Below are 12,058 nucleotides of genomic sequence, written 5' to 3' on the forward strand. Positions count from 1 at the left end.
CAGGCAGGGACCCTTGAGACAAGCAGACAATTGCATGGTTAAATGGGCTGTGCTCTAAGTGGGCATATCTGGGCTCTTGGGGTTAAAACACTAGATTTTACAGCAGTTAATATCTGAGGCTGGTTTTAAAATCTCTCATAGGGAAAAGGTGTAGAAATTAGGATTGAGTGCTATTAGGAAGTGAGCTTCTTTCTTTTAACATTCATGTGCTTACCAGGGTAGGTTATTGTCAACCTTAAAATAATGATGACACAGACTAACCCAAATTTTGTCTTTCTTATGCTTGTGAAGCCATGACAGCCCAGAGGTTGCAGTAACCTAGAGTTCAGCTGTCAGACTTATTGACTTCAGAGTGCATACTAAGCATAAGTTTTTTAGAAGTCTTGGAAATATTAACTTTCAACCACTAAGTGGAAAACACAATGCCTGGAAGATCCTGCCAGTGCATTCAATGTCAAAGCAAAACCTTTGATATTTGTTGAAGCACATCTTTGTATCCTAAAACTCCCTATGAGGAGCTGTGAGCAGGTGCTCCACACCTCAGGCCTGAGTCTATAAAAGTCATTTTTATTCAGGAGGCAAGTGGGAGAAGTTGATATCAAACATTGGTAACCAAAGTTTCATGTGATGTTTTCACTCAGTTCTGGCAATTGCTTAAGGCCTACAGTAATTGAACTCTCTGATAGTGGAGTGATAACAGGTCAGTAGCATTGAAGAACTTAGGGAGAACCAAATACAAAAGTCATAAAGTCAGAGTTCCAATAAGTTTACATTTAGTACAGAATTAAGACATAGCTACCCGTTAGTGCTTAGAATTTTTTGATACTATTAAAAACATAAATAATTATTTTTAATGTTCATTCAAAGAGTTCCAGTGTCACTGGCAGCTGATGTAATTTTGTGAATGTTTGTTGGGGTCTTTTTCCAAACTGATAGTGGAGTGTTTCTGCCACAGATTTTGCTCCCTACCAGTTGTTTTCTCTCTACCTGCTTTCATAGAAATTCTGTTTTTTGCAGTGAGAATGATGTGTTCTAGTCAGTGAAGATTTCATTTCGTTTAAAAAAGTCCTCATTTGCACATGGCTAGACCATTTTGTTGATGTAAAATAGAAGAGAGTGTCTTTTTCTTTTAAATGCCATGGGAGCTGCAATGCAATGATCTTCTCTGATAAGTATAATTTAAAACACTAAGATAACTCTACAATACCCAGATTGTAGTTTAAAAAAAAAAGAAAATAAAAAAAAGAGAGAAACAGAGAGAAAGTTTCATGTGGTTGTCAACATCACCTTAATCCTGTTGCCCTTCTTTCCAAAGCAGTTACAACAGCCAGCCAGCCAAAATGCACCATCCTTAGAAATATAAGTAGTAGTGGAGAGGGAGTGGTTGTTGTGGTGTTGGCTGGGGTTCTTTTCCCCAAGAGGATAAAATGTGCAAAATGATGCTGTTGTTGTTTGTTGTACTCCACTTTCCTCACTTGTGGAAGTTCGCTCTGTTTGCACACGATGCCGTTATTTGCAGGTGAACACCTCTGTCCGCTCACTACACGTGTTGCACTTCACAAAGCAGCACCAGTGGAATTTGCAGTTGCATTGCCACACCTTGGTGTACTGGTGTGTGTTGTACCCTCTTCCACAGCACATCATGTCACACCCGTCTGCGTTGGGAGAGGTGCGGTTGCAGAGTCGTCCCTGGGTTCCGACGCTCCCTGTGGAAGCGTCTTCCTCACAGTAGTTGGGTGACTTTTCAATATACACTAAATCTGTTTCCATGGGTTTCTGGTAGCTCTTAATCTGCTTAATCTTCAGGAAGGTTGGCTGTCTCAATCTACTGGCTCGTACCACCTCCACTTGCACTGCGGCATTGTATTTCTCTTTCAAAATATATCCAATCTCTCTGAATTTAGGAAGCGTGGTCCAGCAGGTCTTAGTTGTGCAGGAACCTGAAACTCCATGACACTTGCACTCCAATTTCATTCTCTCTTCGAGAACCTATGTGTACAGACATTTGCATATTTTACTGCAGGAAAACAATATTGCAAGCCAGATGAATTTTCATTACTGCTGGTTGAAATTTTTCGAATGCTTGCCTATAAATCTCCTCACCTCACAGCAGAATGCTCATAACACATTTTGTTTCAAGTGGCACCTGGTTGGAAATACAGTGTTATGTCATTTTTTGGGAAAATATTTCCATTGCTTTTCCAAATATTGGAGAATATTTACTTACGTTTTAGAAGATATTACTTTAGAGCCACAAGGGACTTCAAATTTTTCAAATAGTTTTTGTTTTGAAAAGAGAAAAAAAATGGGTTTGGGGGTTAAATGGCATGAGATTCAAAATACTTAAGTGCTTTAAGTAATAACCAAAGAATGGCTAAAAAGAAGAGTGTATACTGCATGACTGAATAAGCCTACATGCAGGGAGCTGGAACTAGATGATCTCTAAGGTTACTTCCAATCCAAACCATTTTATGATTCTTTATTCAGTACATAATTAAAGATTTTGCCTATATATCAATACCTATACTGCCAGTGATAAACTTATGGACTATTCCACCCACAGAATGTCCCATCCCCTTTAAAAGCAGCATTCATTGAAGTATTTAGTCCAACCATTAAGCAAATAATCAGCCACAAATACATTTTTTCCACCAGGGCAATGATAACAAAATATTAGAGGGGAAAATAATCCACCAAAGGGTCCTGCTCAACAGTGAGCGGAAGAGAAATGTATTGCTGTTGTGGAGGAGGTTGTGCCAGAGTGGTTTAATTCAGCGTCAGAAGAGACACAAACTTGTCGATGCTCAGGCTCATTCTCCACTGTCATCCTGCCGTTTCTGCTGTAGCCAGGCCGTGCCACGACTGGCACATCCCTCATTCCCTGGCCAGGCTGTGCCCAGGGGGAAGCCAGCGATGTCCTCCCGCTCCGTGTGCGCAGCAGAGGGAAGCCAGCCCCACGGAAGCGCCTCTCTGTTTTTCTGCCCTTGCTCTACCACTTAAGCCTGACCATAATTACACCCACAGTCATCATTAGCTTATGAAAATCAAGGCCTAAGAACAAAGCGAGCTGATCTTTCCCCTTCGCAATGGGATGCTAACAAAGAAATATGAGCTACCGAGCTTGTCTGAAAGTATTACTGATGCTGCAGACCATCTCCTGTGGTGGTTTCGCTGCAGATCCCAGAACATGACTGAAATGGGCAAAGGATAAAAGGGCCGAAATCTGAGTACAATGGCATAATGAAGTAGGAGGGAGTAAAAAATGCTTACTGCTTGAGAAACTGGCCTTAAAATAAAAGCTGTACAGATCTGGTTATCCCTGCAAATAGAGGGCACCCTCCTGAGTTGTTTGAGTTTCACTTAAATTGTATGGTTTGTTTTTTCCCAAATTTCTGGGGTTTCAATATTAAAGAGAATATTTGGATTTGATTCTCCCTTACTAACATAGAGGAGCAAGTATAAGATAGCTGATCAACCTATGCAAGATTCATAAAATATCCAGAGTTGGAAAGGACCCTTCAAGTCCAGCTGAGGACAACTCCAAAATCCCGCCCTGTGCATCCCTGGGAGCGTTGTCCAAACACTTCTGGAGCTCTGGCAACCTCGGGGCTGTAACCATTCCCTGGGGAGCCTGGGAAGTGCCTGACACCCTCTGGGGGAAGAACCTTTCCGTGATATCCAGTCTGATCCTCCCTGACGCAGCTGCAGCCATTCCCAGATCCTGTCCCTGGTCACAGAGTGCAGAGATTGGAGCTTCCCCTCAAATGCCCCTCAGGAAGAGCTGCAACCCTGTTGAGGTCTGACCTCAGTCTGCTCATACCTTAGACCTTCTGGAAACACAGGCTTTACCAGGGTCAAGGTCAAGTTATCCTACCAGAGGCAGAAAAGGTGTTTCCCTGCAAAGTTCACTGAGCTGGGAAAGAAATTCCTATAGCTGCAACTGCTCTAAAAGAAAATCAGCAAGGCTATGGTGATCTGTGTTTTTTGTGGACACTGGAATGCACCGTATCACCTTCCTGTTGTCCATACTGATAGAAAACTTGCCATCTTCTACTGCAGCAGCAGCATTTCAGTGGCAGTGAGGAGATGGATGCACTGCAACATACTCTGGGGTCTTTTAGGAGTCTCCAGGGTCTCCTCTGTTTCCAATTCCAGCCTATGGAGAAGGTCTTTTTACAAAGACCCCCAAATAAGATTTCAATCCTCTTCCACAAATCTGGGTTCAAATAATCTATTAATATTTAGATATACTTGTAGATATATATAAACATGCTTAGAAGTTGTGTTTGATGTTGCTGAAAAATGTCTGGTTTTGTTGAAACTAACCCATTTCTACAGCTTTCTCAACATGCAGTTGCAGCTGCAAGAACTGTAGCAAAATCCACAACCAGAGGTGGGTGGAGGCAACTTTTCACCTCCACAAAAGAGCACTAGGATCTAGGAATTTCCAGGAAAGCATTGCCAAGGGGATCTGTCACCCCTGAGTTGTACTCCTCCTGAGTGGTAAATCTTGGTGAAGACAAGACACATTTTGTCATGCTCCACATGTGTTTCTGGAGTTTGCATTTTGGTGGGAAAGACCAAGTCAGTAACTTGCTAAGAGAGTGGGAGGAGGTGAAGTTCATGAGGCTCCTGATTCTTCTGTGGGCTTAGCACTGTGGGTACTGTCCCAAGGATGTGCTTCCCTGATACACTAGGAAGTGTCATTGCTCCTGAAAGACAGACATCACCTATTTCTGTGTCCTGGGTGACATCTTTGGAAATCTCTATATATGGAGGCCTGTCTGCCTGTATAACAATTGTTTGCCTGTGTGTGTATTTTGTTGAGATGCTGATGTTTATATACATTATTGCATACATTACATGTATATTATTTATAGACACTGCCTGGCAGCCTGTTTAGTATAACTTCATCCTAAGTCTTACTTTTTTTTTTCTTTTTGCAATTGTCTTTCTGAAGGTCCAGTTTTGTGATTTATTTTGGTGAACAGAAACCTGCTTACACTGCTGTGTTTTTTCAAAGGTTCCCACTGGTTTTGTTGGTGGGAGGACTTGCAAATGCAAGCCATGCAGGCTCAAAAAAGCAGAAGTTTCAAAAAGTATTAATTCATGCTCCTGAAGCCAATCTTGCAGGTTTTTTTAATTTTTTTGGAGGCTTCTCTCATGAATGTGGAATGCTTGGGGTTACAACACTGAGCAGAGACCCAATCATCAGGTAGTTAAATTCCTGAATGCTATAATTTGTGTGCCCACAGTCAGCTGTGGGTATAAAATTGTGCCCAAAAGCTTGGAGGTCAGGGAATCCAAGGCCCAAACTAAGCAGATTCTAAGCAACATTTTTTCCCCTCTTTCCACTCAGATGCTGCAGAGTGCCCTTCCTTGCTGACAGGCCAGCATGCTCTGACCCTCCAGAGGAATGTCTCTTTGTGGTATCTTGAGCAGCTTCCCACCTGCCTGGGAGGTGCCATGGCCAGATCTGACTTTGCTTCCTCAATGCTCTGAATGAAGAGCAGCTAACATTTTGCTTCCTAAAAGTCTCTCTTGCTCAGTTTTCCTCAGCAAAATTCCCATTGAAGCTGTGACCCTGAACCTTAAATGTACTTATTTACTCAAATCTAAGACACTGTGCCAAGCTAGGTGCTTAATTAAAGATTGAAAATCATTAGCTCATATGAGCCACTCTCTCAGCAGTTTCATTTGTCATATGTCAGTGCCTGGTATCTAATCTTGAATGGTTTACAGCAAGATCTACCTTCCAGAGCAATTTCCCATCGTTGGGCTGTGGTGCCTCAAATTAATCACAAGAACATTCCTCAGGTCCTTTTTCCACATATAGGCCTACACCCACCCCAGAATGATCTTGCCAAGTAAAATTTTCTAACTACTGCTACTTCATTAAATGAATTGTGAAATATAACATTAAAGATTTCTTAATCCCACATCTTTTTATACCTATATAAATCATGCATTTAAAATGCAATTTGAGGGCTGTCTGCTGCCAGTAAAGTAGAAAAAGAGTTGTGAAGACCAAAATAAAACCAAAGGATATGCATGAAATTAAATTCATTTTTTCAAGTTCCATATCTAGACCCAACTGCATAACATCAGATACAGTTTCTGTACATAGTAAAAATCCTATTTGGATAAAGTATGTAAAAACAATAGTTACATTCTGTGTGTGTGTGTGTGTGCATGCGTGCGTGTGTGTGTGTGTGTTTTGGCTTACCCCTGCTGGTTTTTGTTTTCCTTAATGGAAATGCACATTGTCGAACCAAGTGTTTAATGTAACAAAATCCATATAAATTTTTTACTGAAATATCAAAAAGAAAGAAAATATTTGAAAAGTTTTGCCTTATCAAATATGCAAGTGATCAACTTTTGTTTTGGGTAATAACTACCAAAAGAGATGGATTCTGGTCACAAGATGTCACCACCTCTTTGATGCTCATGCAGCTGCAGCCACAAGAGGTGATGGCTTGCTGATGATGTGTGGGCACTGACTAACCCAAGTCTCAGTGCAGCCTGGGGCCCACCACTGCTGACAAAATGCTGATCTTCTGGACACATCTGGGAATCCAAGCTCAGTTTGTTTGGGTTTGATTTTTTATCTTGGATAAGCAGGGGTGTAATTAAGATTAGTAGGGTTTAACGCTACTCTTCTAATACAAATGTCCTGAAATTATTCTTTGTTAATAGCAGATCACAGAGCCCAAAACTGAGCAGTTCATGGCATGCCTCCTTGGGTTATTCCCAGCCCTGTGAAAAGGGAGCATGGTGCCAGCAGGAGACCAATATGGGTGCTTCAGCTGCATGGTTTTCCTTCTGCTCCTCTGTGAATCTGCTTCATCAAGCATCACAACGGTATTTATATTCTGTGGGATGTGGGATGAGGAACTGAGTTACTGTGTTTATTCCTCTTGTCATGCCCATGTTTTTCTTATTGTTTAGTTTAATGGGAGCAGGGAGCCTCTGCTTCGCAGCAGATCAGTGTCCAGACAAAGCATGAGCTGGTTTTTCCCTGCCACTGACCAGAGCTGAGCAGGGGTGCCAGGAGGTTATCAATTCACCTCCTCCTGCCCTCCACTTGCCTCCCTAGGTAAGGCACCCTCTTCCATAGGGTCCCCACTTAATGTGCTGAAAAAGCTGAGGAAAGCCCACTGCAGTCTACACAAGTTCTCCTCTTGGCTAGCAGGAAAGTTAACCTGGCATTTTGGGACCTGCTGTCCATTAGATGGATGTCCCTGCTGTTATGAGGGTGAGCAACAGCCTAATCCATCAGTGTTTCTTCTCTACTTTCTAGGAGAGAAAATAGCTGTCTGAGAAATAAACTGCTGCAATTGGTTAAAACATTCTGAATATTATTTTTATAGTGAAATGTTGCAAAACAATTTCCTTCAGAAGCGTCCTCCCAGTCACCCCCAAAGCAAGTGTGCTTGCAGTGTTCCACTCTCTTTTCTATGCAATTTGTTGAAAACCTTAAAGGTAAAATATCACCTGAAATAGTTAAAAATATTTCACTGGTAGTTTTATTCTGTCAGGCAGAACAGATGTGTCAGGTTTGAGGTCGTTCAGTGATATTTCACTAGATGTTTGATATACATGCCTTGCATGCATTACATGGTATGGATGGGCATGCACATTTCTTGAATAAAACCATTTAGCAAGTCCTAAAATATTTGGCTATTCCCCCCCCCTAATTTTAAAGCAAATTGTTCAAAAAGTAGGGTAGTACCAGATGTAGCTGCTGGCAGTCTGTGTTAAGGGTGTGTTTCTGGAAGAAAAAATAAGCTAACAAATCCAGCCCAACTGGAAGCAGGAGATCTATCCTCATGAGATTTTGAGCCAAAGCTTGCATATTCAAGACATATGGATAAGTCCTTAGCTATTCGTCTAACCCACCCAAACTGTAACACCAAATTTTTTTAAATTGAATTTATGTAACTGTCTTCAAATCATTTTAAGTGGGAAGATGGAAAGTATGGCATGAAGCACAACTAGCAAAAGCTTTTCTTTCATGAGTGGTCTCACAAGGGATGTGTAGTGAAATAATTTGTCACCTTTAGAGAAAGAAACTTTCAGCAAATGATGGACTCGAGGCTGCAAAACCTGGAAAGTAACATTCTTTGCATCCCTGAAATGACTTAGGAAACAGTCACATTTCAAAGAATATTTTAGGCTTATAAGAGCATAAAATTAGTTGGCTTTCACGTTTGGAACTGGGATTCAGCTTTCACTGTGACTTCAGAACATTTCATTCAGAGTCTTTTTCTGGGCATTGTTTCTTATCTTTACATCCTTTCAGTTGACAGTGTGGGCAGTCTGCAGCATATCAGGCACTGTGCATCTTGCAGGAATGAGCTGATTAATTATAATGCTTCCTGTGATGTGAAGGGAGCTAACACTGTCTCACATAATGCACAGACAATGCACGTAAATAAGTATAAACATCCGTAATGACATATGCAAACACTGCATGTATTTATGTCTGTGTATGTAAATACACTATGCTATACTATATTGTAATGTAATATCATAGCATATCATGTCATATCATGTAATATCACTTTTATATCTTTATATGTGTATATGCATAATGAATAGTAATCAACAAATCACCTCATTAGCTGTTCAAGCAAGTGAGCAAAGAAAACCCTTCCCAGTACCACAGGCCTATTGCTCCAGAAACTGTGAAAAAGCCACAGCTTAGGTGGAAATGTTGTCCCAAGTAATTGAAAAATCTCTTCTGAAGAAAGCCTGAATTATTTGCTTTTTCTTCACACTGTTATTGTTTCATATGTAAAATAAGCTGTTGTCATCTTACAGGCATTCCAAAAAAACCAAAAAAACCTAAAAAAAAAAAACCACCAAACAACAACAACAACAAAAAAAACCCAAAAAAAAAACAAAACAGGAAAAACCCATTGATGTTACAAAGGAGTAAATATTGGGATGGTGTCAGGCTGAGTTGCTGGCAGCCAGTGTGATGGGTGTGTTTCTGGAAGGGCCAGTTTTTTTCTCCACATAACCACAGTCACTGTCTATTGTAAGAGCCTAATTGATTGATAAACTGTTGGAAACATTTCTACTTGTTGGTAAAAGCTGCAATCTGCTACCAATTTGTCAGTTTGCTCCTTTAACTCACCCCATAAAAACAAACAGAAACCTCCATTTTTATAAATGAGATTTCCCGTGAGAGACGGTCATTGTTTTGAAGCTTTCAGCAAAAAGTTAAGCTTAATGATGTGTGTTCCCAGATGTTACTCTAAGTTCATTTATCCCGGAATAAAGACACTTATTTCTAAAAATACATGGCAGAAAGCTGTCTCATAAAACAGCATCAAAGCTGACTTGGTTTGTTGGTATTTAATTTTTCATTACTCTGTCAAAGTTCTGCCCACAGATCTCTCTGTAACCTTTCAGATTTACAACAAAACGTTCTTTCAGTAACATTTGTGTTAGACTTATACTAGTCCTCCTCTGGGGTTTTCTTTTCATTTACCACACTTGTACTTTCCATCCCAAATCATAGCGGATGTTTAGAAACTGATGGGGAAGTTTGTTCCTCTGCTCTTTCACCCCGCTTTGCCTCCAAGCATAAATCTTCCACCAGGAGAGTCTTGTGTCACCAGGATTCCCTGAGCACTTTTTTACTCCAAATTACACCAATGGCAAGATTATGATTTTGTCCCTGGTGCTGTTTACTGCAAATTTATCAGAAACTTTGCAAAACTGCCATTAACTGGAACAATTCTTAGAAATTCAGTGCAGAGCCATACAGGATACAGTCTGGGGCAATTAGGGGATTCATTCAGCCCACAGTCATCAGAAATTCCCTGAGAAGCCTAAATGTTTTGGGGTTCTTTTTTTTCCCAAGGAGATAATTTATTAGAGGGCTGTATTGGACATCTCAGCCCTAGACTGAAGAAAAAGACCCCTCAAGACTGTTTTTCCCCTCATCTGTTTGCAAAGTTTGTACAATTATTTTTACAGCATGCTGCTTGTTCCAAAAAAAAAAATTCCTCTGGGCTCTGTTTTTAGCAACAGTGAAATACCAGTAGGCCAGCTTTTGAGAGCATCCCAGTGAAAGCAAAACATTAGAGCCATACTGCTGTACTTATAAACCCCTCTGACACCCAGGCATGTGTGGGACAAGTGCTGGGAGAGATTGAGAATGGGCAAGATTTCTGAGAGCACGTGAGAAAGTCCTTGTGGTGGTATAAGAGAACATTGAAATAATTGTTCAGGGGGCAAAACTAGTGGCCAGAGTCTTGACTAATGTTCCTAGCAATGAACCTCTGGCCACCTGGGAGATGTCCAGTGAGGTCATCATGGGCCTACAACTGACTTCAGAGAGATTTGAAACAATCGAATGTGAGGTTGGGAGCTCTTCATGTCCTTTTCTTCCTCATGTTTCTGCCTTAAAAGGCTCTGAGATTCAAAAACAAGGCTAAAAGAAAGGTAGCACATTTGTTGGCTAAAAGTCATTCTTCTCAGCTAACTCAATTTAGTATCATGAAAATGAACTGCAGGCCTTACCATTACAGGTGTGAATGCAGGGGCTTTGAAATGGTGAAAGCACTGTGAAATTCCTGTAGGAAGCTACAAAAGCATACACTTCCTTTACTCTCTTTACTGTCTGTTACCACTCTAAGGCTGAAAATGCCTTATTTGAAAATATTTGAGAATTTCCAAAGCAATGAAGGAATTAAAAAATAAACTGAGTTGCCTGTGTTTTCCTTCTTACCTTTTATTCCTATTCATAACGTGGATAAAATATCCATATTTTGGTTCTTTATAACAGCAGTCATGAACCAGAAGTTTGGCTCTGAAGTGTTTCCAAATTTTAAGACAAGCCACATACAGATCAGCAGGATAGAATCGACAAGACTTTCTCAGAGCAGTACAAGCATTTCCCAAAACAAGCTGTGTTGTAAGAGTTTTGGAAAGGAAAAGGAGAAAGATGGAGGCTCAGTGTTGTACCCAGGCAAACAGAGGAGCCGGTGAGGGAAGGTGTGCTGCTGGACCTTACTCTAACAAACAAGGAATGTCTTGTTGGGGAAGGGAGTGTTTGGGACAACCATGGCTGTAGTGGCCACAAGATCATGGAGTTCAGTATCCTGTGTGGAGCAAGGGCGCTGCAGCAGCTGGGGCTGTCCAGCCTGGAGAGGAGCCCCAGCTGAGAGGGACCCTCATCCCTGGGTGTCCCTGTGTGCAGGGAGGGCTCCGAGCAGGGCCCAGGCTCTGCTCCGGGGGGCCCAGCAATGGCACCAGAGCCACGGGCAGGGACTGAGCCCAGGGGGTTCCACCTGGACAGGAGGCAGAACTTCTTCCCTGGGCACTGAACAGATTGTCCAGAGAGGCTGTGGGGTCTCCTTCTCTTGACACACTCAGAAACCATCTGGACACAATCCTGAGTAACATGGTCTAGGGGATCCTGCTTGAGCAGAGGGGTTGGACCCATCCAACCTTCCCCATTCTGTGATTACTTCTGTGATTCTGTGATTTCTGACTTGTGTGAATAAGGACCATGTCCACCCATGCCTGAGCAAATCTCCTGGTTTCAGATTTTGTGTCAGGCTCACGGTCCAGTCCAGGTTTACCAAGGACCCCCAAAACTGCTAGATTTCAGGTGAATGTAGGTCAGATTTGCCTGGATTCTCAGAAGGAACTTTTGATTTCACACTGATATTGCAGAAAACTCTGCAACTGTTTTTGTAAGGGTCCAACCCAGAAACAGAGAAAGGATATCCTAGGTACCAGAGTTTTTCTCTAACCTTGAATTTCAGTCAGTCTTGAATTCAAAATGTCTAATTTATACAAATAGCAAATTTTCCCAGAAGAACCAAAATCACTAAATATTATTTACTGTACAAGTCTGAATATTCAGTTAATGGGGATGTATATCATAACACCAACATTATTTCTAGACATGACCCCCAAAACCATCTTTTGTATTAGCACATCCCTTTGGATTTGATGGATTATACTTAAAAAAACAAAAAACTACACCAAATCCTTTCAGTCATTCTCAGCTTTTGAAAGCAATACAATGAATTAA

The 12,058-nt window shown here is 41.3% G+C and overlaps 1 protein-coding gene across 2 annotated transcripts in view; it reads right to left on the reverse strand.

The window, feature by feature from the left end:
- Positions 1-1,047: 1,047 nt before the first annotated feature.
- The window catches only part of WNT7B (Wnt family member 7B), a 91,468-nt gene continuing 80,457 nt past the window's right edge, over positions 1,048-12,058 (reverse strand). For both annotated transcript variants that reach the window (XM_062491781.1, XM_062491780.1), the window contains exon 4: positions 1,048-1,989. In XM_062491781.1, the coding sequence (XP_062347765.1) occupies positions 1,510-1,989 (480 nt within the window). In that variant the 3' untranslated portion in view covers positions 1,048-1,509. The remainder of the gene's footprint in view (positions 1,990-12,058) is intronic.

Source organism: Cinclus cinclus, chromosome 4, assembly GCF_963662255.1.
Source record: "Cinclus cinclus chromosome 4, bCinCin1.1, whole genome shotgun sequence".
In the NCBI taxonomy this organism is placed as follows: Eukaryota; Metazoa; Chordata; class Aves; order Passeriformes; family Cinclidae; genus Cinclus; species Cinclus cinclus.